This window comes from Narcine bancroftii, chromosome 14 (assembly GCF_036971445.1).
Source record: "Narcine bancroftii isolate sNarBan1 chromosome 14, sNarBan1.hap1, whole genome shotgun sequence".
In the NCBI taxonomy this organism is placed as follows: Eukaryota; Metazoa; Chordata; class Chondrichthyes; order Torpediniformes; family Narcinidae; genus Narcine; species Narcine bancroftii.
The window spans coordinates 1946565-1973220 of record NC_091482.1 but is presented as its reverse complement, the minus strand read 5'-3'; the positions used below and the strand labels follow the sequence as shown (position 1 = coordinate 1973220).

General features: G+C 48.7%; 2 protein-coding genes across 9 annotated transcripts in view; one reads left to right on the top strand and one right to left on the bottom strand.

Moving 5' to 3' along the window:
• Positions 1-49: 49 nt before the first annotated feature.
• On the bottom strand, positions 50-12284 carry tekt1 (tektin 1). 7 transcript variants are annotated; one of them, XM_069910386.1, is made up of 8 exons: positions 12215-12284; positions 10591-10792; positions 7969-8134; positions 6596-6724; positions 5873-6016; positions 3434-3665; positions 1794-1990; positions 50-368 (listed from the first exon to the last, which is right to left on the bottom strand). In XM_069910386.1, the coding sequence occupies exons 2-8, from the start codon at positions 10778-10780 to the stop codon at positions 209-211; spliced, it is 1218 nt and encodes a 405-aa protein (XP_069766487.1). In that variant the 5' UTR covers positions 10781-10792; positions 12215-12284; the 3' UTR covers positions 50-208. The 7 variants fall into 7 exon arrangements, with proteins under 7 accessions (XP_069766487.1, XP_069766485.1, XP_069766490.1 ...); XM_069910384.1 differs by having other exon boundaries at positions 12167-12262; XM_069910389.1 differs by having other exon boundaries at positions 3434-3656; positions 12167-12262.
• A 7652-nt stretch (positions 12285-19936) lies between these two features.
• Positions 19937-26656, top strand: part of ncbp3 (nuclear cap binding subunit 3) — an 84689-nt gene continuing 77969 nt past the window's right edge. Inside the window, exon 1 of one of the 2 annotated variants that reach the window (XM_069910376.1) lies at positions 19937-20228. In XM_069910376.1, coding sequence (XP_069766477.1) covers positions 20187-20228 — 42 coding nt within the window. In that variant the 5' untranslated portion in view covers positions 19937-20186. The remainder of the gene's footprint in view (positions 20229-26656) is intronic. The other variant, XM_069910375.1, reaches the window with a different exon arrangement.

Genomic DNA, 26656 nt, shown 5'->3' with positions numbered 1-26656 from the left:
TTGAACCCAGCGCCAGCATCAGTTGGTGACAAGCCAGACATATCCAAAATAATTATACAGTATTTTATTGGTTAATAAGTTGTGGATAATGTTGAGAGCCACATAGAGGTTCAGTCATATGGGATTAGGAATCTGGGATAAATCAGGTGACCCAGTCACCACTGTGAGGCTTTCTTGGTCCCATACCCACCAGTCACTCAGCTCTCACCTAGAAGTAGTTGATTGAGATGGAGTTTCTCAGGTTCATACACTGCACGTCATCGATGTAAAGCGAGTTGGTCTTGATTTCAATCTCCTCCTCCAAAGCCAGCTGATTACGGCGCAGACCTCTCAACTCGGCCTCGGCCTGGCCCAGGGTTGCCTGCAGCCTGGGCATCACAATACACTCAGCATCGTCCTTCCAGACAGTCAGACATTCCCTCCCAAGCAACCCACACCTCCAATTAAAGCTGACACCCTCAAAGACTTCCTGAAGCTCTCTCCCTTCCAGCCTGGGGCACATTAGGAGGCAGACGTGGCATTCAGGGTTGTTTAGTGACCAGCACACCAGCAAGATAAGTACTGGGATTCTTGCCTTTTGCTATCCACAATCTGGAAATGGATGTAGGAGCTCTGGTGACATTAATTATTGAGAATGGGAAGCTGCAATTAGTGAGATGTCTGGAAATGAGAACAAGGAACACTGACAGGCAGGATATTAGGTATGGTTGGTGCAGACCCGGGCCACAAGGAACAGAAAGATTCAGCATACTTCCAAGGACATTACAAGCACAGGAATGAATTGCCAAGGCCAGGGACCACGAGCTAGTAAATGGGACGGGCAGGTGGGTGCTCGACAGTTGGTATGGTTCTCTGGAGGGCCTGTGAGACTCTAAACCTCCCTCCACACTATCCCAGCAAGCCAGAAGAATGTGATCGGGCTGTTGGATTTGTGGATAGCCCTTTCAAATAGTTGGCTTGTGTACAAGGGGCTGATGGCCGCCTCCCTGGATATGATAAGAACTGTCAGTTGTAAAGAGAGCTTTTGGCATATTGGCCTCCATAAATCAAAGTACTGAGTATAGGAGCTGGGATGCTATGGTAAAGTTGTATAAGACATTGGTGAGGTCAAGCTTGGAGTATTGTGTGCAGTTTTGGTCACCAAACTACAAGAAAGATATCAATAAGTTAGAAAGAGGGCAGAGATGATTTACTGGGATGTTGCCCGGACTTCAGGAACTGAGTTATAGGGAAAGGTTATAAACAGGTTAGGACTTTACTCCCTGAAGAACGAGGGGAGATGAGTAAATGTAGGTCAGCTTTTCCCACTGAGGGTAGGACATGGGTTAAGAGTGAAAGGGGAAAAATTTAAGGGGGACATGATGGGGAACTCCTTCACACAGAGAGTGGTGGGAGTGTTGACTGAGCTGCCAGCAGAAGTGGTGAATGCAGGTTCAGTTTTAAATTTAAGAAGAATTTGGACAGGTACTTGGATGGGAGGGGTACGGAGGGCTATGGACTGGGTGCAGATCAATTGGACGGCAGAAAAATGGCTCAGCACAGACTAGAAGGGCAGAAGGGGCCTATTTCTGTGCTGTAATGTTCTATGGTTCATTGGAGGAGGCCATTTGGCTGTTCAATAGGACCACTTCCAAATGTTCCTCAATCTCTCAGATATCACCCCTTAAATATTTCTGATGATCTTCAGGCTGTGGCCTTCACACATCACTGATGCTTCTGCAGTGTGCTCAGGGGTTTGTGAGGGTAATGGGGGATATCCATTTAACCAATCCCACTCCGGCTTGGTAACTCACCTGTCAACACTCTGTATGATCTCCTGCACCTCACTGATCAGACGGTACTGAGCAGGGTCTCGCACCAGCTCCATGTTTGGTCTTTTCGCCCTGATTTCCAGCCGCATCTGAGCCACCATCAAGGGTCCCTCCTTGTCTTGGATGGTCTTTCTCAGCAGCTCGATGTTCTTCTCCTGAGAGGAAATCTCATCCATGACCTGTGGGAAGGAAGGTCTCTGTAAGCACAGCCATGGAGCCTGCTAGCAGTGATGGCCACGTTTCCTGCCCGTTAATTAGATGAGGTGTGGCTAGGCTATGTGACTATCCATCCTGGGCTGCCCTACCCTGGGGGTGAAGTTCACCCATTCCTCATAATGGTGGCTCTGGAATCTCATGAAGGTCAACAGTGGCTTACTTTTCTCTGGAATTGAGCATGAAACAGGCCTTTTGGCCCCACATCCATGCTGACCAACATCTCTATTGACCTCCCATTTACCTGCCTTGAACCCACATCCCTCTAAATCAACCATTTTCAACCTGTTTTTGGCTATGGTCCCCCTAAAGTTCAAAGTTCTGATTTATTATCAGAGTACATATATTACATCATATACAACCCTGAGATTTTTTCCCTGCAGGCCAGGCAGAATTTCTAAAGTTTATGGGCCCCCTTCCCTGTGAAGCGATCAAGTTTTGGTTTCTTCCTCTTTCCTACCGACTATATAAAATATTTATGTTATGTGAGTTGAAATTAAGGTGAAAATTAGGCTTTTACTTAAATATGCTATGGTCCCTGGAGGGGCCATAGGGCCCCTGTTGAGAATGGCTGCTCTAAACCTTCCTATCCATGGACCTGTCCAAATGCCTTTTTAAACATTGTAATTATCTCCGCCTCTCCCCCTTCCTATGGCAGCTTATTCACACACCCACCACCCTCTGCGGGGCACTCTCTAGCTGTCTCCTTTCCTCCAGCTCTCCATACTCCTCCTCGATTGCTGCTCTGCCCTCCCTCCCTTATCCACCTATTACCTCCTCCTTGTGGGACTGTCTCCTCCCCCCCCCCCACCATGTTGTTTGGGCGCCTGCCTACATTTTGCTCGTCCCTTGATGAAAGGCGAAATGTTGGTTATGTATCTTTATCTTTGGTGCATAAAGAACACCGTTTGACCTGCTGAGTTTCTTCAGCATCGTGTTTTTAACTTCAATCATGGTGTCTGAAGATTTTTGTGTTTTACTTCCCTTTAAATCTTACATGCTCACCTTAAACCTGTACCCTCTAGTTTTAGATTTCCCTAACCTGGGGAATCACCTAATCTATGCTCTTATAAATCTCTGTACGGTCACTCTCAGAGAAACCCCTTGTCTCTTCTAGTGGTTCAACCACTCCAGTCCCCACCACAACCTCCTGAGTCTTCTTGGACATTAATGCATCACTGGAATTTTTCCATCCAATGGTTTTGCAGGCACCATTAGGGGATGTCCACAGACCAAAGGCCACCCTCATCCAAGCTGACACCACCCTGTACAGGTTGTATGGGCTTAACAAGGCAAAATCCACCCATGGGTCTCAGATCCTGAGAGATTGAGGCGAGAATGGGTTCAGACGCTGAGGTGGTAGTCATAGGGAAGGGGCGGCCAGCGAACACGCCATCAGGTGTCCCGACCTTGCTAAGCTGCTGTTCCAGCCTGGATTTTGCATCTTTTGTTTCCTTGATGTGAAACTGGAATGATTGGTTCACACGCTGAACTTGCTTCAGCATATCGTCCGTGGTTTGCGACAAGATGCCATCGATCAGCGAGCGCATCGCCATGGAGTTGTTTTTCTGCTTGCCTGCATTCACGATGTTGGTGTTGGTGAAATCTTGCCACTCCTTTGGGGCGACAGAGCTTGAAAACATGAAGTACAGCACCAGATTATTGCTGAGGCTGTTCAGCCATTCCAGTCTGTTACAAAAGAACAACATGAGGCCATTCAGCCCCTCTAGTCTGTTATAGCCCCTTGAATCTAGGAAGGCCATTCAGTCTTTGAGGCTGTTACCTTGGAGATGGAATGGTTGAGAGTGCTGAATGTAGCTCTGGCTGGAGCTGGACAACGTCCCAGCTATAGTACAGAAGACCTGTCCTCTGGACCTGATGACATCTCTCGCCAGCTGTTGCTGGCCAGTTACCACACTAATGTCTACTCAACACTGACACATTGCCCAGAAAGGTCCTGTTCACCACAAGCAGGAATCCAGTGAAAGTCCACTCTCAACCACCAACCTTGCAGGGAGAGGTTGAACAGAAGGGTGGAGGGTGATCTGGCCAATTATCAAAGAGAACCTGCTCACTGGTCCCCAGTATGGGTTTCAGCGGGTCCTCGCAATTCCAGAGCTCATCACAATCTGGGTCCAAACCCCAAAGATGGCAGTGTTTGACCAAGTGCAGTGTCAGAGAGCTCTGGACATTGGGCATCGGGGGTGGGGGGAAGAGACCCTCCAGTGGTTGGGTGGGGTCAGACTTTATGCAAGGGAAGGTTGGAGGTCCTGGTCAGTGCTCCAGGGGTTTCGCATGGTGGTGTCCTGGGACCAACCATCTTCATCTACTTCAGAAGGTCAGCAGTGGAGCATTCACTGGTGTCTGCACACTATTCAATTCCATTCACAACTCCTCAGGCAATGGAACAGTCTGTCTTCCATTTCCAGCAACTCTCCCTTTCCTTGATCCTCTCTTTCCATCTCGGGAGACAAACACTCGACAGGCATCTTCTACAAACCCACCAACTCCCACAGCTACCCCAACTACACCTCTTTCCCCCCACCCTGTCCCCTGTAAAGATTCCATTCCATCCTCTCAAATTCTCCCATCTCCATCGCATCTGCACCCAGGATGAGGTCTTGCATGTCATTACCCACACATCTGCCCTGGCCCTCTCCATCCCTACGCACAACAGGAAAAGAATTCCCCTTGTCTTCGCCTACTGCCCCTCCAGCCTCCGTGTCTAACACATTTTCCTTTGCCATTTCTGCCACCTATTATGTGATCCCATTACTAGATACATATTCCCCTCTCTGCCTTCTGCAGGGATCACTCTGTCATCAACTCCCTTGTCCATTTCTCTCCCCACAAGTAATCCCCTTGGGACCGGCCCCTGTAACAACAGGAGATCCTCCACTTGAGCCCACACCTCCTCCTTCAGCACCATTCGGGGCCCCAAACAGTCCTTCCCATTGAATGAAAAACTTCACATGTGAATCTGCAGTGGTCGTCCACTCCATCTGCTGCTCACCATGTGGTCTCTGCATCGGAGAGATTGGATGCAGACTGGGACATCCTAGGTTCTGTCTGCCACAATAGTGTGGATCTCCTAGTGGCCTCCCATTTCAATCTCCATCCCATTCCCTTGCTGACATGTCTGTCCATGGTCTCATGCACTGCTAGACTGAGACCACCCGGAAATTGGAGAAACAACTCCTCATCTTCCAACGAGGCATTCTTCAATCTGATGGCATTCACATCAGCTTATCTGGGTTTCATTAAACCCACCCTTCCCCCCCCCCCCTCACTTCTTTCCCTAGTTTCTCTCCATTTTCCCTGTCTCCTTTAACACAAACATAATCAATTCTCACCTCTGCCCTTATCATATCCAATTGACACCTGTTGTTGGTCTGGATTCCTCCCAGCCAGCACTCTCTATTCTGAAAACTCCTGCTTTTTCTTATTCTTATTCCTTGAAGGACTCAGGCCCGAAATGTTGGCATTTTATCTTGGTCTCCTGTGGACGCTGCGAGAAGTGGCCGAGGTCCTCCAGCATTTCTGTGTGTTTACCACAATCACAGTTTCTGCAGACTTTTGTGATTCACTTAGTGTGTCTTACATGCAGCCAGTTTCTCAGTCATCTTCAACAAGCAGTGCAACCACTGCCGAATCCCACCCCCCACCCCCAGCTGCTGCATTTTACAGAAATACTTTCCATCCCATTCCATCTAACTCCCACTTCCCCAAACACACTGGCTCCAGGACGCAGGACAAAACTGTTTCATTTCTATAATGCTACTGCATGCATCTCCAACCTTCATCCAGTATGACACAGGCATGTTCACAGCTCCTACATTCAAACTTACTGCCCCTCCATCCTGACGACGTTGGGGCTGTAGTCAATGTTTGGAGAGTTGTTGGTGAGATTTGCAGTGAATTTGTCCACTTTCAGAGCTGCGGACTTGTCCTGCAAATCCTTCTCCAAATAAAATTTAGCTGTACGATTTAACCTGGAGTGGAAGCAGACAAAAGGTGAGGTTCAGTATTAAGACACTTGTGTCTCACTGTTCCCGCCACAATGTCAGGACACCCCAAAGCACCTCACTGACCATGGAACCACTTTATATCTGTCTTAAAATCAGCAAGTTGATAACAACTAGCTGATCTGTTTAGCTGCTGTTGTTTAAGGGTTAAACGTCAGCCCAAAATGCCCCTCCTCCCATCCACTGCTTTCCACTGGAGCATGCACTGTTCACCAGCAGGGGTGGACAATAAAACAGTCCATTGGGACAGCCAGATATCGGAAACATCAGGGTATCAAAGGTTATGGGGAAAGGCAGAGGAGTGGGGCTCAATGGGAGAATGGATCACCTCATTATGAAATGGTGGGATGGACTCGGTGGGCCGAAAGGCCTACTTCTGCTCCCATATCTTACTGCCCCACCCATGGTGCGGGGCTCCCTCACTGCCCCTCCCATGGCACAGGGCCCCCCTCAGCACTGGAAGTGAAAGGAGAGTGTGGGACCTGTGGATGTTATGAAGGGAGGTGTTTGCTCGGCTCCCTGGAGGAAGGTGTGCCCCTTACCCACCTGATCTGCTCATCAGTCTGTTCCAGGGTGCGTTTCAGCAGCACGATGACGCCCTCCAACACCTCCTGCTCCTTCAGCAGCTCCTGCTCTACCTCATCGTGGACCAGATCGATGGCCACTCGCTTTTCTCTGCAACACAGCCAGCAAGGCGCACAGCTCACTGGGAAAGAGGGATGGAACCCCCCCCCCCCCCCGACTGCACCCGGTCCAACCTGGGATATCACCCACCCACCCAAGCCCCTCACCCCTGCTCCAGGAAACCATCTCGACTGCCCTGACCCAGGATATCGCCCCACCCACCCTTGCCCTGAGCTATCACCATCCATGGGAGATGGACATATAGTTAGCACTGAAGCAGTGGGATGAAGGCCAGCCAGCATCCAGGTCTGTCCAAACAGACTTTGCTCGTGATTACCCTGTCAAGGGCCTGGTCTCCTATAACGATGCCTTGCTGCAGCCATCCCCAGGAGGTGGTCACTGGAAGAAGGCTCACAGGGCTGGGCCACTGTTGCTATGTGCCACCTCAGAGACCAGTAAAAATGCCTCTCCCACCCAGTGTAGCCTTTTATAGCAAGTTCCCAGTTTAGAAAACATTTAATCACAAAAACAGGTCCGTCTAGTCTGTGCCAAACCATTTTTCTGCCGAGTTTCACTGACCTCCATACCCCTCCCAACCATGTACCTCTCTAAATTCCTCAAAAATTAAATTTGGGCCCGCATTCACCACTTCAGCTGGCAGCTCGTTCCACACCCCCACCACTCTCTGTGTGAAGAAGTTCCCCTTAAATTTTTCCACTTTCACTCTTAACCCATGTCCTCTGTTTGTATCTCACCTCCCCTCAGTGGAAAAAGCCATCCTACATTTACTCTGTCTGTCCCCCTCATAATTTTAAATACCTTGATCAAATCTCCCCTCATTCTTCTAAGCTCCAGGGAATAAAGTCCTAACCTGTTTAACCCTTCCCTGTAACTCAGTTCCTGAAGTCTGGGCAACATCCTAGTTAATCTTCCCTGCCCTCTTTCTATTTTAATGATCATTCCTGTAGTTTGGTGACCAGAGCTGCACATTAAACTCCAAATTTGGCCTCACCAACATCTTGTACAACTTTACCATCACATCCAACTTTGACGCAGGATTTTGCACAAAGTCCCTCTGCCTGAGTGTCTATGAACAGGTTCCGAGATGAAATGTAGGTACCGGGCTTTTGACCCCAGCTGGCTGCATTTGGCCCACATCCCTCTAAACCCATCCTAGCTTGTAGTGGCTGGCAACCTATGGACCAGCTCAGCATTGCGGGAACCGGCTCACTCTCCGTCCCGTTCGGGGTGTACAAACCCTGGGAGTGGTAGACCAACTGCCGACTGGCCCGTACCGATTCAGGAGGCACTGCTGGATGATGCAGAGAGGGGCGGAGCAGCTGTCCAGAGCTTTCTCCGAGCGTTTCTTCTGGCCCAGCAGCAGCTCTGTCTCATCAGACAGCTCGTCCAACTTGGTGTTGAGCTCCCTCTCCCAGAAGGTGACTTCCTCAATCCTCTGGTCTACAACAACAGCCTGCAGTTATAAAGTGCCTTCATCATCATAAGAAATAGGAGCAGGAGGCAGCCATCCGGCCCGTCGAGCCCTGCTCCCCCATTCAATGTGATCACGGCTGATCTGATGATGGGCTCACCTCCACCCACCTGCCTTTTCCCCATATCCCTTAATTCCCCAACTATGTAAAAATCTATCCAACCTTGTTTTAAATACGTCGGCACTAGCAGAGCGACTGTAACAGCAGTGCTGTCACTGGTGTTGGACTCTGGGAGAGCAAGGAATGGAGATATGGTCCTCTTGCCCAGTCTGTCTGGCATCGGTTCTGTACAGGCTTTAAACAGCCTGTTATTGGAGCCGACGGTTTCATTAAAAAAATACTGCGACCACGGGATCTGCACCCAAGATGGCGATGCCTTTGGCAGCAGCCACGAGGAGTTACAGATACCGGGGAAGCAGAGGAGTGGCACAGGGCACCAGAAAACAGAGATACCACCACCCCCCCACCCTCCGTTTGAGGAGAAGCAGAGGAGATGATCCATGGGATGGTGGCCATGGTGGCGGGCCAATGAGGAACTCTGTGACTGAAGAAACGCACGGGTGGCGTGCTCTTGGCGACTGCAGTCGAGGGGTTCACAACAGGCGGCAGACCGCTGGAGACTGGCTCAAGGCTGGTGGAAGGGGCTACCAGGTATCGGAGCTGGATAAGTGAGAGGGTGCCGAGAACTTCCCGATCGTGTCAGAAGTTCAGATCTGGAGTTCGGTCTGCCGATGGTTTGGACTGAACTTTATGTGGCTGCGGGAGCGCTAGAGCCGAATCCACGGACACTCGATGACTCTGGGAGGAGGGATCTTTTGCTTCTCTTTCTCTGACTGTAATTTCTGCCGATGGTGAATCTATCTGGTTTACGGCAGACTAAAGCAAATTCCGTGTAATATTGTACTGTTTTTATTACATGACAATAACAAATCTTGAAATGTATTTACTGAGGTCGCCTCCACTGCTTCTATGGGCAGCGAATTCCACAGATTCCCCACCCTCTGGGAAAAGCCGTTCCTCCTCATCTCCGTCCTAAGTCTACTCCCCTGGATCTTGAGGCTACGTCCCATTGTTCTGGCCTCACGTAACATCCTGAGATGTTTCACAGGAGTGACACCCGAGCAACATTGGGAAACTACATCAGGTAAAAGAGATAAGCTTTAGGGAGTCTTTAAAACGGAGAGAGGTGAAGGAATTTGGGAAAGGCATCCCAGAGCTTTGGGCCTTGGGAACTGAAAGTACGGCTCAAGTCCAAGTTTATGTGCAGTACCCAAAAGTGCAGGTCAAGCAGCATCCAGAGGAAGTAAAAGGCAGTCGCCGTTTCAGGCCCGGCCCTTTTGTCAGGAACGTGGAAGAACCTTTTACCTGTTAGCCTCTGCTCCTCCCCCTTCAGAGAATTACATAGAACAGTGGCCCTCAATGTTGTGCTGAATGACAGAATATTCCCACCATTAAAAAGACTACCCCATAACCTTCCATTTTCCTTCCACCCATCCATGTGCTTGTCTAACAGTCTCTTAAATGGCCATTCCTCTCTATGGATGCTGCCTGATCTGCTGAGTCACTCCAGCTTCTCTGTTTACACCTTCATGGCCTTCTCTCCATCAGAGAGACCGGCGCAGACTGGGAGATTGTTTCACTGAGCACCTTCTCTTTGCCTGCATCAGTTCAATTCTGCGCCCCACTCCCATACTCGAATGCCGTGTGCTATTCCACCAAGACCACCCATAAATTGGAGGAGCAACACTTGATTTTCCGTCTGCACACTCTTCAAGCAGACGGGATTTAACATTGACTTCTCCCGTTCCTGCTGGCCCACTCCCCGTTCTCCCTCCCTTCCCATCCTTCTCTCTCTCTTCCTCCAGCTCTCTACCCCTTTCCCTCTCCATTCAGAGTCCTCCCAGCTTGTTGCTGTCCTCCCTCCCTTATCCACCTATTACCTCCTCCCTGTGGGACTGTGCTCCTCCTCCCCCCCCCCCCCCACCATTTTGTTCAGAAGGCTATCAACATTTTGCCCGTACTTTGACAAAGGGCTCAAGTCTGAAATGTTGGTTCTGTATCTTTGCTTTTGCCACATAAAGGACATAGTTTGACCTGCTGAGTTCCTCCAGCATCATGTTTTTACTCCAACCACGGTGTCTGCAGACGTCCGTGTTTTACTTCTTGCACACACTAGTCTTGGTGTGGCCAACATGATATATAATTCATGGGCATATAACTGCAATGTTTAAAATGTGTTTGGACAGTTATATGGACATGAAAGGTGCACTGGGAAAACGAGCCTAATGAGAATAAATAGGACCAGCATATAAGCATCTCAAGGAGCCTGTTTCTGTGCTGTTCAAGTTGGCGACATGTTATGGTGGAGGGCCCACGCGCTACTTCAAGGGGCCTGGGGTCAGGGCAACTCTGAGGAGACTTTACCAAGCTTCTTGTTGACATCTCGCTGGGATTTCCTCGTGATGTTCTCGATCTCATCCACCAACCTCTCGCTCTCCAGCACCAGACGCTCTGATCGTGACCGGTGAACCTCTGCGTTGTGGTGGAGCGCCTTGTTTGAAAGGCTGTATTCCCGAGGCAGGAATTTGGCACATGCCGGGACGAGTTTGGCCATGCCAGCTCACAGCTGCTGCAACAAGAGTTTCACCACCCCCCCATTAGCAGCCTCTCCTGGTAACTGTGACTTCCCACCTGAGGTGGGAATTTACTCAGCACTTTGTCAACCCAGCTTCTGCACAGGACCACAAAAAACCTGTTTATTGGAGCTGGTGGCAATAGCTGCGCCCCATGGATGTGCAGTGGGGGAGGAAGAGTTCCAGGGAATAGGAGCTCGGGATCAGCAGAGAGGAGAGATGAAGATGAGGGATAGGAGTGGGGCTGTTATCCTTCGTGGGGAGCCAGGGATGGTTCTGGAGTGGTTCTGGAGTGGTTCTGCTGCACATTAAGAGAGGATTGATTGGAGGGAGAGGGGTGCATAAACACCAGCACAGATATATTGGGCTGAATGGCCAGATTGTGTGAGGGTTCAGAGGTTTCTAGTCAGAGAGCAGCTGCAGAGGAGAACTGTGGCCTGGAAGGTGTGGCAGGTCATGGAATCCTCAGGGTAGTTCCAGGGTGGAGGTGGTACATGGGCTGGATTGGGGGGGGGGGGGGGGGGGAGGCAGAGATGTAGTGGGGTTGGGGGAGAGCCCAAGAATGGGGGTGGGGAGCCTTGGGGGGGAGAGGGCTAGAGGTGGGGCGGGCCTGCCCTCAGGGATCTGCCAGGGGAAGGGGACCGAGCCAGAGTGGGGGGGGGGATGACTTCCCCCCACAACTCCCATCCACCCACCCGTCACCCTACCCATCCACCATTCCCCGCCCCCCCTACCCATCCACCATTCCCCGTCCCCCCTCCTACCCATCCACCATTCCCCAGCCCCCCCCACCCATCCACCATTCCCCGGCCCCCCCCCCCACCCATCCACCATTCCCCGGCCCCCCCCCCACCCATCCACCATTCCCCGTTTTCCCCCCCCCCACCCATCCACCATTCCCCGTTTTCCCCCCCCACCCATCCACCATTCCCCGTTTTCCCCCCCCCACCCATCCACCATTCCCCGTTTTCCCCCCCCCACCCATCCACCATTCCCCGTTTCCCCCCCCACCCATCCACCATTCCCCGTTCCCCCCCCCACCCATCCACCATTCCCCGTTCCCCCCCCCCCATCCACCATTCCCCGTTCCCCCCCCCCACCCATCCACCATTCCCCGTTCCCCCCCCCACCCATCCACCATTCCCCGTTTCCCCCCCCCACCCATCCACCATTCCCCGTTCCCCCCCCCACCCATCCACCATTCCCCGTTCCCCCCCCCCATCCACCATTCCCCGTTCCCCCCCCCCACCCATCCACCATTCCCCGTTCCCCCCCCCACCCATCCACCATTCCCCGTTCCCCCCCCCACCCATCCACCATTCCCCGTTCCCCCCCCCCACCCACCATTCCCCGTTTTTCCCCCCTACCCCCGCCGATCTTCCCGCTTCCTTCCTCGCGCCGGCGCCAAGACCCACCCCATCAACAAACGCGTCGCCCGGCAACCGGCGCTGCGGCTGCGCAGTGAGAGCTGCTGGCAGGTAGGAGGTCGAGTGTTCTGGAAAACAGAGGGTTCTGGCGCCCGGTGTTGCCCAGTGTGTTCATTAGTGGTGGCCTGTACCGGCTGGGTTAGTTGTCAATGCCTAGTTTTTTGTTTTGCCCATTTTGTCGTGTCAATGTCCAGTTAGTTGTGTCGATGCCCGGCTCATTGTGTCAATGCCTGGTTCATTATGTCGATGCCCGGTTCGTCGTGTTGTCCCACAGTGAATTCTACTGACTTCCTGCAGAATCATCTTTCAATGCCCTGCCATCCTCTGTGCTAGGGAATGGATTGGGTATTTTACCCTGGACTTCCCAGAGCAGTGGGACCGACAGCAAGCTCCTCAAAGCCCTCAAGCAAAAACTGGACCAAAGCCTAATCAGCAAAACCCTTCCAAAGATGGATAAAACAGATGTCTCCCAGACCAACACCTCCTGAACGTAGACAAGCAGTGAGCTGACTGAAAGAACTGTGTGTTAAATAGTTGTCAGACCACCCTTCAGAATAACACAGAAATGCCGCAGAATCTCAGCAGATCCAGTATCGTTCGTAGGAGGGAAAGAATCTCCAGATTATATGAGCCACCTTCTAGATATGTTAAAAGCAGGCAGGCACCTGAATGAAAAGGAAGAAGAACAGAAAGGGCAGGGGAGTGCTGTGAGTTCCTCCATTCCTATGATTTTCCTACGATCACAGCATCTGTAGAATCTTTTGCTCCAGTCCATGTTTCCAGTCACTGCCTGGTCTGATCCAGATACCAGAATCTGCAGCTTTAATGCATTTAGTTGGTAAATGGTCAAGCCCATTTCATTCACGGGCCCAAGACCAGACTCCCAAGACACACTCCATTACTCACAGGAGAGGATAGCAACTATTCAATGTTTGAAGCAGCCATTTTCAAACTTTTTGGCTATCCCCCCCCCCCACACCCACCCCCCGGCTCTGCTGAGAGTTTATGGGCCCTATTCCCTTTGAAGCAGTCAAATTTAGTTGGATTCTTCTGACTACATAAAAAAGCTTTTTTTAAATTTAATCAAACAGCACAGTAACAGGCCCTTTTTTCGCCCATGAGCCCATGCCGCCCAATTACACCCAGTTGACCCACAACCCTCGGTACGTTTTGAACAGTTGGAGGAAAATGGAGCCCCTGGGGAAAATCCCAAGGGAAAACTGGCACCCCAGTCCCGATCGCTGGTGCTGGAACAGCTTTGAGCTAACTGCTATGCCAACTGTACCACTCATGTTAATGAGGTGAAAAGAAAACAAGGCTTGCATTTAAATGAGCTGTGGCCCCGGGTTGGGGGGGGGGGTCTGTAGAGCCCCCTTCTTGAGAATGGCTGGTTTGAAGCCTCCTCAAAGGCACCACTGCCCCATTTATGGATGAACCAGCCTCTCCGTGACCCAAGGAATCAAAATGAATAAAATCCGATCTCAAGGAAGGTGACCGAAGATGCGAAGTTATGCGGGGTACATGTTGGTTACAGTACAATCACTTAGTGAACTGTGCAACAGGCAATTTTTAGTTATTCCATCCCGTTATTCACAATATAGCTCTGTTGCAGAGTGCCTAGGGCTCATCGCTGTGTGAGCCACCATAGAGTGTGTTGACTCAAGTTCAGATTTATTGTGAGAGTACCTGCGTAACACATACAACCCTGAGATTCTTTTTCCTGCGGGCCAGGCAGAGTTATCACTAATTAGCAGTGCAAAGAAAAATGTACATATGGCAGCATGCAGATGAAGAACAGACTGAACAAAACGGGCTAGTACACAAACCTGATTCACCCCTGTAGTGTTCTTCTAAAAGCTGCATGGATTTACTGTTTTAGGGCTCTGAGTGGTACAATCAACACCAGCATTGCATTCAGAAATGTGTCAAGTGGAGCTCCTTAGTGTAGTTTAGTCGTGTGTGTGTGTGTGTGTGTGTGTGTGTGTGTGTGTGTGTGTGGTGATGGGAGCAGCAGTTGTAATTACACACACCCTGAGTTACTGGCTCTCCTTTAGGAATTGAGCCCTCAGTTCCTGCCTTTCTAAAAAAAAACATTTGCCCAATCATGGCCTTCTGTTTCACCCAATCACGACCCTCCGTTTTACCCAATCACGGCCCTTTATTTTACCCAATCATGGCCTTCTGTTTTACCCAATCAAAGCCCTCTGTGTTACCCAATCACAGCCCTCCATTTTACCCAAAAATACCTGGAAAGAATTTACACCGGGTTTTAGCAGTTTTCCTTTAAAAAAAAATGACAGACTTTATGATTCCTTAAAACAAGCAAACTGAGTTATCTGAGGAAACTTGTGACATCAGAATAAGGCATAGTAGAAGAAAAATAGGCTATTCCGCCCATCGAGTCTGTCCTGCCATTTAACGATGAGCTGATCCATTTCCCCTCTCAGCCCCACTGCCCGGCCTTCTCCCCATAACCTTTGATGCCCGGGCTAATCAAGAACATCAATCTCTGCCTTAAATACACCCAATGACCTGGCCTCCACAACCGCCTGTGGCAACAAATTCCACAGATTCACCTCCTTCTGGCTGAAGAAATTCCTCCACGTCTCTGTTCTAAGCGGACACCCTTCAATCCTGAAGTTGTGCCCTCTTGTCCTAGACTCTCCCACCTTGGGAAACAACCTTTCTACATCGACTCTGTCCACACCTTTCAACATTCAAAATGTTTCAATGAACCCCCCCCCCCCCCCCATTCTCCTAAATTCCAATGAGTTCAGGCCAAGAGCCATCAAACACTGCTCGTATGATAGCCCTTTCTTTCCCAGAATCATCCTCTGAACCTCCTCTGAGCCCTCTCCAACATCAGCACATCCTTTCTTAAATGTGGAGCCAAAAACTGCTCACAATTCTCCAGCTAAGGTCTCACCAGCTGAATATTACCACTTGAATATTATTTCACAATGTTCAATAGTTGTATTACTGCCATATGTCACCAGGTGGCGAGGTGGAGCTGTTCAAGGAAGCAGGGCAATCTTTGACTTGAATTAAATTGTCTCCCCTGAATCAAGATTTAGGGAACAAGGTGTTTTGCGATCTATCCAGTCAAGTCAACCTAGCTTTGAGTGCAACAGGTAGTGAAAAATAAAACTGTTTTATTAAAATAAAATAAATTAAAATTAATTTTAATTTTATTAAAATTAGTTTTATTAAAATTAAAATAAAACTGTGCTACAGGGAAAGGGCTCTGTTGAAACAGAGCAAGGGCAGCGCATTTTCCTGATGGTCCATCCAGCCACACCTTCACTGGATTGGAGTCTCTTTGTAGGGAAATGCGTGACAGCCAGTTTGTGCAGAGCAGACTGAGAGCTGTCGTCGGGCCTCAGCTCCACACTACCCTTGTCAGCGGGTTTGATGGGGGGGGTTGGGATTGTTGCGGAGAGAGTGGAGGGAAGAGTTCGGAGGAGGTGAGGTTGGATAACGAGGGGGGGGTGTAAGTGAAGTTGTCTCGGTGGCAGGTGGAAATAAAAAGGTCCAGAGCGGGCAGCTGGGCCAGGACAAAGTGTCCAGGAGGAGGAAGCGGCTTAAAGTAGGAGAAGAGGTGGGAGGATGGAGAGTCACGGTCGTGGAAGTGGACCCGGAGATGGAGGTGGTGGAAGAAGAGTTTGGCATCACAGCGTGTGTGGAACCTGTTGAGGTGTGGGTGGAGGGGTATGAAAGTGAGGCCTCTACTGAGAACTGAGTGCTCTGTCTCAGAGAGGGCAAGGTCAGAGGGGATGGTTAAGACCAGGCAGGGTTAGAGAGGTAGTCGGTGGTAGAGGTTATTGGAGGGGGAAAGAAGAAGTCAGAGTGTGGAGGTGGTAGGAGGAGGATGTAGGTCAGAGTGGAAAGGTGGAAGTTTGGGGAGCTTAGGTGGGAGGTGGAGGGTAGGGTAGATCAGAGGGGGGAAGGTGGAGGACAGGGGGTGGAGAAATTAGAGGGTTGAAAAGAAAGGGCTCAAAGGTGGAGATGAAGAGATGCAGGAGGTCTCTCATACTTCTCCCTACTCAACCCCCCTATCTCTGTCTCAATCTATCAGTCCCTCTCTCATTCTCTCTCTTCAACTCTCACTCTGTCTTTCTCCCATTCTCCATCTCTCTCCCTCGTTCTCACCTCCCTCTCACTCATTTTCTCTCTGTCTCCTCTTTCTCTCTGTCTCCTCTTTCTCTCTCTCTCTCCTTTCTCCCTCCCCTTGCTCTCCCTTTCCCTCCCTATCTCCGTCCCTCCATCATCTCATGCTGTGACAGCAGCTCAGCCGTATTTCAACCCGAAGGTGGTGACCAGGAGAGCTCAGATGAGCTGTTAGTGTGCTTGGCTGCCTCAAGGTGTGAGAGCTGAGGGGTATCGTGGGCATGGACATCCTGCTGGATTGCAGAGGGCAGGTGCTGGCATTTATCCCCTCTGGGTTGGGGGACCGGGGGTGGGGGGCCTGGGCAGGGTTGCTCTTTGCCCCATCAGCTACTTTGCAGAGCTTCAGGCTGAGGCCGTCACAGTGACAGTGCTCCTTCTGCGCTGTGCCAAGAGGATAAAGCCAGCTGTGGGCTGCAACATACTGCTGTCTTTTTAAACTGCAGTTCATTCTCGTTTGTTTAGTTCAGCTTCCACAGACTGTCAGGACACTATTTTTAAAACTATTATTACACTCAGTTTAATTTTATCTTTAGATTTGAACTTTGGATTTTCCCAAAACTTCCAGCACCTGGTATAATCCTTCCTATGAGGCTGTTTGTTGTCTGATACCTCTGGGGAGAGGTTGAGTGCCTTACTTACTCATGAAGATGAGTATAAACCCAAATTGGTATCATCTCAGGCTGCACAAGACAGTCTTCAAGGATGCCTACCCTGAGGACGTTCTTGTCTCTTCCATGGGAGCTCTGCATGTTTTTCTCACTGCTCTCCCTCTGCACTGCCTGCTGCCCACAAGCTCGTCTCCCTGCCCTGTCTTCCCTTCTTCCCAGCCCTATAGTTCAGGCACCTGCCTGCATTTTATTCACACCTTGAAGAAGGTAAATCTCAGGTGAGACTACACTTAATGTTCAGTTCTGGTCACAGGAAAGACATAGAGAGGGTGCAGAGGAGATTTACCAGAATGTTGCCTGGATTGAAAAAAATCAGGCAAAGTTAGTAGAACTGGGACTTTTCTCTTTGGAGCATAGAAGGATAAGAGGAGACATGGTAGGGATCGACAAGATTCTAAGAGGCATAGATATGGTGGATGGCCAGCGCCTGTTTCCCAGGGCAGGATCAGCAAACACCAGAGGACATCTGTACAGAGTGAAGGGAGGGGTTTAGGGGAGATGTCAGGGGTAAGTATTTTTGCACAGAGTGGTGGGTGCATGGAATGCCTTGCTGGGGGTAGTATGGAGGCTGGAACATTAGGGGACATTTAACAGACCCGTAGTCACATGGATGGAAGGAAAATAGAGAGTTACAGGGTGAGGAAGGTTAGTGTGTTTTATTGGTAAGTTGGCATAACATTGTGGGCTGAAAGGCCTGTTGTGTGCTATAATGTTCTATGATTTAAAGGCTCAGGCCCGAAATGTCAGTTCTATATCTTTACCTCCTATGGACACTGCGAGACTGGCCGAGTTCCTCCAGCGTTTGTGTTTTTCCGCAATCACAGCGTCCGGTGATTCTCATGATTCACTCTGTAATTTGAATGAGTCGCTGCAACACTCTCTCAGACAGTGTTGGCTGTTCAGAGAACAAACAGCTTTCCAGGTGCCAAGTCTAATAGGAAAATAGCAGCAACATGACTAGTTGAGCTCCCTGTGTATGACACACCAACCACAGATTCACCTCATTGGGACTGATGAAGGGAACATGTGAAGGGCAGTGATTTAAAACTGGAATACTGCTCTTGGACTGGTATGGAGGTGCCAATGCCCAAGACAGGAAAAGGCAAGAGAGGATTGAAAGCTCGCCCAACACCATCATGGGCATCACTCCATTAAGGGCATCTCTAAGAGGTGGTGCCTCAAGAAAGCAGCTTCTATCCTCAAGGACCCTCATGACCTCTTCACTCCACTACCATCAGGAAGGGGGTGCAGGAGCCTGAAGACAAGCACTCAGTGGGACAAAAACAGCTTCTTCCCCTCTGCCATCAGATTCCTGAATGGACAATGAACCCCAGACATGGCCTCACCTTCTCTCTTTTTGCATTAATTACATTTTTATATCTTGTATTTATGGAACTGTAATTTATAACAATTTTACCCCTGTAATGCACAACACTGCTGCCACAAATCCATAAGACATAGGCCATTTAGCCCATTAAGTCTGCCTCATCATTCAATCATGAGCTGATCCATTCTCCCCACTCAGCCCCACTGCCCAGCCTTCTCCCTGGCTAATCAAGAACCTATCAATCCCTGTGTTAAATACTCAGTGACCTGACCTCTTTGTGTTTGCAGGCTCAGGCCCGAAACATTGGTTAGATCTCTACCTCCTATGGATGCTGAGAGACCTGCTGAGTTCCTCCAGCATTCCTGTGCTTTTACAGACTTTCAGTGTGTCTTTGGAACAAGAGGAAATGGGAGACCACAGGGAAACCCATGCAGACACAGGGAGAATGTACAAACATGGCAATAAATTCCATAGATTCACCACCCTCTGGCTGAAGAAATTCCTCTGCATCTCTGTTCTAAGTGGACACGCTTCAATCCTGAAATTGTGTCCTCTTGTCCGCGACTCTCCCACTGTGGGAAACAACCGTTCTACATCGACTCTGTCCACGCCTTTCAACATTCAAAATCTTTCAATGAGATTCCTCCCCTCATTCTCTTAAATTCCAGCAAGTTCAGGCCAAGAGCCGTCAAACAACAAATTTAGTGGCACATGTTCATGACAAACCTGTTTGTGATTCTATTTCTGATTTTTAGGTTGGACAAAAGATTCTGGACCTTCAAGTGTGAGTAATCTGTGATTGTAAAAGTGTGGAATGCCAACCAAGTGATCTGTTTTTTTTGTGGTATGGGTTGAGGGATAAGTGTTGGCCCAGGACACAGTGTGGGATTGGTGGCCCAGGAGACTCTGTGTTTATTGGAAAGGACAAATGAGTCAGAGATAAACATCTTGTCTCGGAGGTGACACCGCAGCCCTGCTGGGAGGTTCAGCCTGGATCACGTCTGATGTAGGGCGACAAGTGCACAACTTTTAATGTGGTAGGAGATAAAGTGGAATGGTTAGCGCGACACTGTCACTGCGCCAGTGACACGGGTTTGTATCTGGCGCAGTCTGAGGGAGTTTGTTCATTTTCCCCGTGTCTGCATGGGTTTCCCTGGGCTCTCCCATTTCCTCTCATTCCAAAGACATTCGGGGTCAGGAGGTGAAACACCGAAAGTCCGCGGACTCAGTGATTGAGGTAAAAGCACAGGAATGCTGGAGGAACTTAGCAGGTCTCTCAGCGTCCATAGGAGGTAGAGATCTAACCGACGTTTCGGGCCTGAGCCTGCAAACACAAAGTCAAATCAGAAAGTGTAGGAAATGCTCAGCAGGTCAGGCAGTGCCTGTGGAGGGAGGAACAGTTAACATTTGAGGTCTGAGATCCCACAACAGTCCAGCTCTTTGACCTGAAACGATGTGTTTCCTCTTTCCACAGAACTACCCAACCTGCAGTTTCCTGCTCGTTCTCAATTCCATCTCTTGTTTCAGACCACCCTCCTTGTGGGTCCCAAAGGGTCTGCACTGATGAAAGTCAGCTGATAGAGAGAGGATCCACACCAGATCACCAGCCGAACAATGAAGGAGGAAAATGGAGGCCAACGTGACATCAAAGACAGAGCCTTCTCAGTCGGATTTGTGTTGCAGAATGGGCTGGAAGTAAAAGTTCAGAAATCCAGACCCCTAGAGAATCTGGACTTCTTGAAAACGCTCAAACTTTTAAAATTTACTGGACTTTTCCGTGCGAGCACAAGCGCCACAGATGCACAGCGGCAACAAGAGACCACGAGGAAGTCGCAGAAATGTAAGTGAAAATATTTATTTTGTTTTTTTGTACTTTGTATTTTATATGAAAAATGTTTCGTTAAAACTTTCAAAATTAACCTGTTTATTCTCCTTGAATCTGAGAATTCATAAAATCAGAAAATCCAGACCGACCAAATCCCCGAGCGGTCTGGATTTGAGGGCTTTTACTGAAGTTGAAAGGGCAGCTCTGCATTCTGTCCAAATGTTGGACTAGGTGGGGCTGCACTGTTGCAAGGGAGACTGGTGCTTTAGATACAATGGTCTTTTCACTGTGTTTAAGTTCATGCAGACGCCGATCCAGTTACATCTCGTCAATATTTCAATCTGCTTTGTGTTTGACTGTGGGTAACAGTCATCCCTTTATTTCAGTTACCGATTACTGAACAATTTAAACATTTTGTGTGGTGAACACTTCGCCAGGGGCCTGTCAATTCTAGTTTGGCTGATACCTGAAGCAATCCATCACAAGAGCTCAGAGAAGTGTTTTCCCCACCCTGCTCCCAGAATCCTTCCCCTTCCTCCCATCTCTAATACTCTAATAACAATTAAACTTTGTTTTAGGAAGATTGAAAGGAAACACACACTTTTTAAAATCCTCTGTTACTTTCTAGGTGTTCCTTGCACCAGATCCAATTTGTTCAGCTCCATAGCCTGCGCTCTGTCCTGATAATGGAGACTAGACAAGGAGCCAGACAGTCACTGGCTGCTGGCTACTCAGTGGGGCTACAGAGACACAGAAATCCTGGAGGAAAGCAGCCAGTCTTGCAGCATCCTTAGGAGGATAAAGATACATTACCGATGTTTTGGGCTTGAGCTCTTCAAGGTTTTCTTTGTACCTTGTGGAAGGGCTCAGCCCCGAAACATCAATAACACATCCTTACCTCCTTTGAGCGCTGCGAGACCGGCTGAGTTTTTACTACAATCACAGTGTATGCAGACTTTGGTGTTTCGCTCTATCTGCCTTCCTTCTGGTCCTGAAGGGCTCTGCAAGCAGGGAATTTCTTTGAAAGTTGTAACGTGCAGAGGAACAACAGCTGACTTTCACCAACCTGGGCTGGGGAGGAGTCTCAAACCAGAGCCAAAAACATCAGATGCCAGCTGTTAGAGGAACAGGGGTGTAAGAAGTGACAAAGACTTGTCAAAAAAAAACAAGGAGAATCATGTAGTGCGACCAACGGGCCTCTCCTGTTTCCCTGCTGGATATTCAGTTGAATTCATTGTTAATTTTACTGAAAGAATTGATTTAGGGACATGTGTTGACTGGCTGGCACAGGACATAGTTAATGTAGCAGTTTCTTTCTTCTTTCTTTGGCTTGGCTTCGCGGACGAAGATTTATGGAGGGGTAATGTCCACGTCTGCTGCAGGCTCGTTGGTGACTGACAAGTCCGATGCGGGACAGGCAGACACGGTTGCAGCGGTTGCAAGGGAAAATTGGTTGTTTGGGGTTGGGTGTTGGTTTTTCCTCCTTTGTCTTTTGTCAGTGAGGTGGGCTCTGCGATCTTCTTCAAAGGAGGTTGCTGCCCACCAAACTGTGAGGCGCCAAGATCCATGGTTGGAGGCAATATCAGCCCACTGGCGGTGGTCAATGTGGCAGGCACCAAGAGATTTCTTTAAGTAGTCTTTGTACCTCTTCTTTGGTGCACCTCTGTCTCAGTGGCCAGTGGAGAGCTCGCTATATAACACGATCTTGGGAAGGCGATGGAAGTGCGATGGCAGTTAGTGCAACGCCATTACAGGACGAGTGATCGAGACCGGGGTTCAAATCCCATGCTGTCTGGAAGGAGTTGGTACGTTCTCCCCGTGTCTGCGTGGGTTTTCCCAGGGGTTCCGGTTTTCTCCTGCTGTTCAAAACGTACCGGTGGTGTAGGTTAATGGGGTGTAATTGGGCAGCAGCGGGGCCGAGGGCCGTGGCTGGACATCCTCCTCACTCTTGCCTGGAGACCGTTGAAACCCACCTGGAAGCAGCCCAGCTGATTTCACCCCCCCTTCCCCCCAATGGGATGAGGCGATGAAATGCAAGCCGCCTCTGAAGCAAGGCACTGTGCCCCGCTGGGGGCTGCCTCATCCCATTGGTTCCTGGCTCTGCTTCTTACTGTGTCCGATAAGAAGCAGCTGGCAGTTGGAATCCTCAGACCGTGGATCGCTGAAACACTGACTGCCAAGTAGATGTGACATTTCGGCTGATGACAGGCCAATGTCAGTGGTGAGGGACACCCAGTAGAGTCAGATTGACACAGGGTCACCATTTCACTGGTCATCCAAAGGAAGTCAATTCCTGGCCACACTCGTTGCTGTGGTTACTGGGTTTAACCACATGAAATTAGTTTGGTGGCTGAAGCCTCTAACATAATACAGGTCTATGGAATTTAATCCTGGCTGTTTACAGAGTAAATATCTGCTGCCATTCAGTAACCAAGGGAGTACACAGACACTGATCTGTGCTGGTAGAGATGATTTACTCCAACTGTTGCCCACAGGCCTATTAATATCTTGGTAATTTCGTACTTCCATGTACATGGTTCGTCATTAGCCACAGTAAGAGTTTGGCTCTTTAATCATTAAACACGGATGTTCGTTAGAGAACTGTGGACAATGCCGGTTGCCCATCCTCATGCCAGGCCGCAGGCTGCTGGACACCGGCTCAAGGAAACCGGGCATTGGGACCGGGATATGTGAGGGTACTGATGGTGTACAGGGTCTCAGATGGTGACAACGGGTGGTGGTTGGGAATTAGGAACCAGGGTTTCCGCGGCTGCCCAGAGCTCAGAATTCACCACTGGTCCAGACAGGAGGCTTTGCGGTCATGATGGTGACGGGGAGTGGGGAGTGGGTGGGTGCAGGAGGTGGTGGTGGGATCTATGGACACTCATTGTCTCTGTAGGGACTCTCTGCTTCTCTTTCTTGACCTGAGGCTGGTGTTGGACTCTATTGCCTTTGTGTGACTTTACAGATTTTCTGTGTGCGATGATACTCCACACACTGACCACCTCCACAAGACTATCCCCCAGAAACAGCCGCCCCTTGTAGGTGTCTGGGTTACAGGGTCTGGTCAGCCTCCCCTGAGACCGGGGGTATACTGTAGTGCCAACAGATCATGCCCAATGTGCAGATCGTCTTTACATTAGGGTCTACTCACACATTGCCTGACTGGCCCAGGAAGTCTCTGTAGTGAGCTGTTGCAGGGACTCATCAGGACAGGTCATGTCCATGGGTAGAAAGGCCAGTCAACATTTTGGGTGGGGAGAGGAGTCACGTGATGGAGTAGTGGCCGGACGGTGAACTCCAGCCCTCTCCAGAAAAGTCGGGAAAAACAAGAGAAAACACAAAGGCACAGAAATAAAAGTTACAGAAAAGTGAGTATAAAGGTGGAAAGAAGATGGCGACAAAAAAAGAAAAGTCGAAAGCAACGGTAAGAAGAGAGGAAGAGAAGACAAAGGAGGAAAAAGGTGAAGGCCTTACCTGTCCGAAGAGGCCCGCTGCGGAGAGAGAAACCCGCTCCCTCAGGTCGGTAAATAATGGACTACAAAAATGGCTCGCAGAGCCGAACAAAAGTGCGCAACCGCGCATGCGCGAAGTTTCGCGCATGCGCGATGCGAATGAAAAAAAACACACCGACGGGAGGGGGGACCAGCTGGGGAGTCGATCTCCACAGCCGGCAACGACAGCTGCAGAACACCTGCAGCAAGAAGAGACCACAGAAGACAATAGAAACAAGATAGAAGAGGAGGAAAGGGCAGCAAAGAAACAACAGATGGCCAACCCAGAGGAAGAAGAAGAGGAAGAGTATGGTGAAATAGAAGAAGAAAAGAGAGGCAAGGTAAAGGATATACTTGCTCTTATTAGAGGATACATGGAATCATTTAGAGAATGGCAAACACAGGAATTTAAGGATTTAAGAAAAAGAATAAACAACACAGAAGAGAAAATAAATAAAATGGAGATGACCTTAACAGAAATGGGAAAGAAAATGGACAAGATGGAAGAGCGGGCAGTAGCAGCAGAAATGGAGGTAGAAGACTTAAAAAAGAAATTGGAGGAATCTAATAAAAAAACTAAAGAGACACAAGAACTACTAGCTCAAAAAATAGATACAATGGAAAACCATAACAGAAGAAATAACATAAAGATAGTGGGCCTTAAGGAAGATGAAGAAGGCAAGAATATGAGGGAGTTTATAAAAGAGTGGATCCCTAAGACCCTAGGATGTCCAGAACTACAGCATGAAATGGAAATAGAAAGGGCACATAGAGTATTGGCCTCTAAACCACAACCACAACAAAAACCAAGATCTATTGTAGTAAAATTCGTAAGATATACTACAAGAGAAAAGGTACTGGAGAAGACAATGGAAAAAGTAAGAGAGGGCAACAAACCACTGGAGTATAAAGGACAAAAAATCTTCATTTATCCAGATATAAGTTTTGAACTCCTAAAGAAGAGAAAAGAGTTCAATACAGCAAAGGCGATTTTATGGAAGAAAGGGTATAAATTTATACTAAAGCATCCAGCGGTATTGAAAATATTTATTCCAGGACAACAAAACAGACTATTCGCGGATCCAGAAGAAGCACGAAAATTTGCAGAACAATTACAAAAATAGACTGAGGGAGGAAGACGGGTAATGAGAGTTAAAATGATCACGACTGATATGTATGTGGGTAAAGACAAAAATAGACTGAGGGATGAAGACGGGTAATGAGAGTAAAAATGATCACGATTGATATGTATGCAGGTAAAGAGGTATAAGAGTGAATAGAGACAATGAGCATACATGAATGTATCTGTACTTAGAGGAAAATATGGATAGTATAGACAAGAATTAATAAGGGAAGGTAATGGAATAGAGAGAATAAGGAGGGAATTAAAAGAGGGACCTTTGTGACATATGAAAAGTGAAATCTTTTCTGGGGGAGGCGGGGTGGGGGGAAATAGCGGTCACTGCAAAATCAGTTGACGCTTGCGAGTGGATTCGCAAATCCAAATGGAGAGGGGAGATGTGGTTGTCCGACAAGGGATAAAGGACAACTCAGGAGGTGAAGGGGAGATTGGGGATAAATAAGATAGAAATAGGAGAATAAGGAAAATGTTAGATGTTGTAGGAATGTTGTCTTATAAAGAGTTGAAAATAAGAAAACAGAAATGGAAAAGGAGGAAAGGTAATGATGGAAAAACGGAAAGAGAAGATAAACAAAATATAAAAGGGCTACGCTGAACTATATGTCTTTAAATATTAATGGAATACATAACCAAATTAAAAGGAAGAAACTACCAAATTTAAATGAATAAATGTATTCCATTAGAAAAAATAACATATTGGTTAAGAAATAACATTGAAATATTCGAACAAGTATAGGAGCCTTACATTAAATACAATAGCGAAAACCTACCGGGGACAAACATTACCTAAGTTGATGGAAGGAGAAGGAAAGAAAAGAATGGACTCAGTAGAATTTCTGGTGTAATTTGGTTGAATGACAACATTGTCTGACTGGCTTAATGCAACCTAGATTGTATACCTAAAATGGATGAGAGGGGGGGGTGGGGGGGTGGTTTGGGAGGAAAGGGGGGGGGGGGAGAAAAAGTCACTGTATATGTGTGAAAAGAAATAGTGTATATCATGGCTAATGTGATTTATGGTGTGAAAAATAAAAAAAATTTAAAAAAAATTAAAAAAAAAAAAAAAAAAAAAAAAAAACAAACATTTTGGGTGGGGACCCATTATTGAGACACCCAACCCTTGACTGACCACCTCTCCCCACGGACGCTCCCTGACCTCCTGCGACCCTCCAGCCATTTGCCATGTACTCTAGGTTCCAGCATTTGCACTTTTCAGTGTCTATCTAAAGAGACGAGACCTCGCAGGTCCAGGACACGAAGCATTTTCCAACAACTCGTCCTGCAGTTATGGCAAAAATTTTAAATTTGGGGACAAGAGTAACTTCTCAGGGGGAAACTGTCAGCTGGCAAGGCATCATCTGTGAAGAGAGGGAAAAGGTCAGGACCCACCTCTAGTTCTGATGTAAGGTGAGAGCTGTCCCCTCTCTTGGACTTGCCCACCCTGACAGCCTTGCTATTGGAACTCGACAGTCAAGTCAGGAGCTGTGTCTCGTTAAAACCTGTTGGTGGTTACCCATATCACTCCGTAAATGTGCAGAAGCCACATCTTCCCTGGTCTCAGCGTACACGACCCAGAAAGTGTAGAAAACAGGCAGCCTACTGGCGCACAGCAAGATCCCACCAACCAGTAGAATTTTCATGATATTTTTCAAGGAATAAATACTGATCAAGAAACCCCTCCTCCTTCCTTTTTAAAATACGTCCCTTTTACCTGGGGTGACGATAGCAAACAGCAGGGGAGACATCAGAGGTAAGTGGGGGACTGAAATGCCTTGCCGAGGTGGTGGTGGAGGCTGGAAGAATAGGGG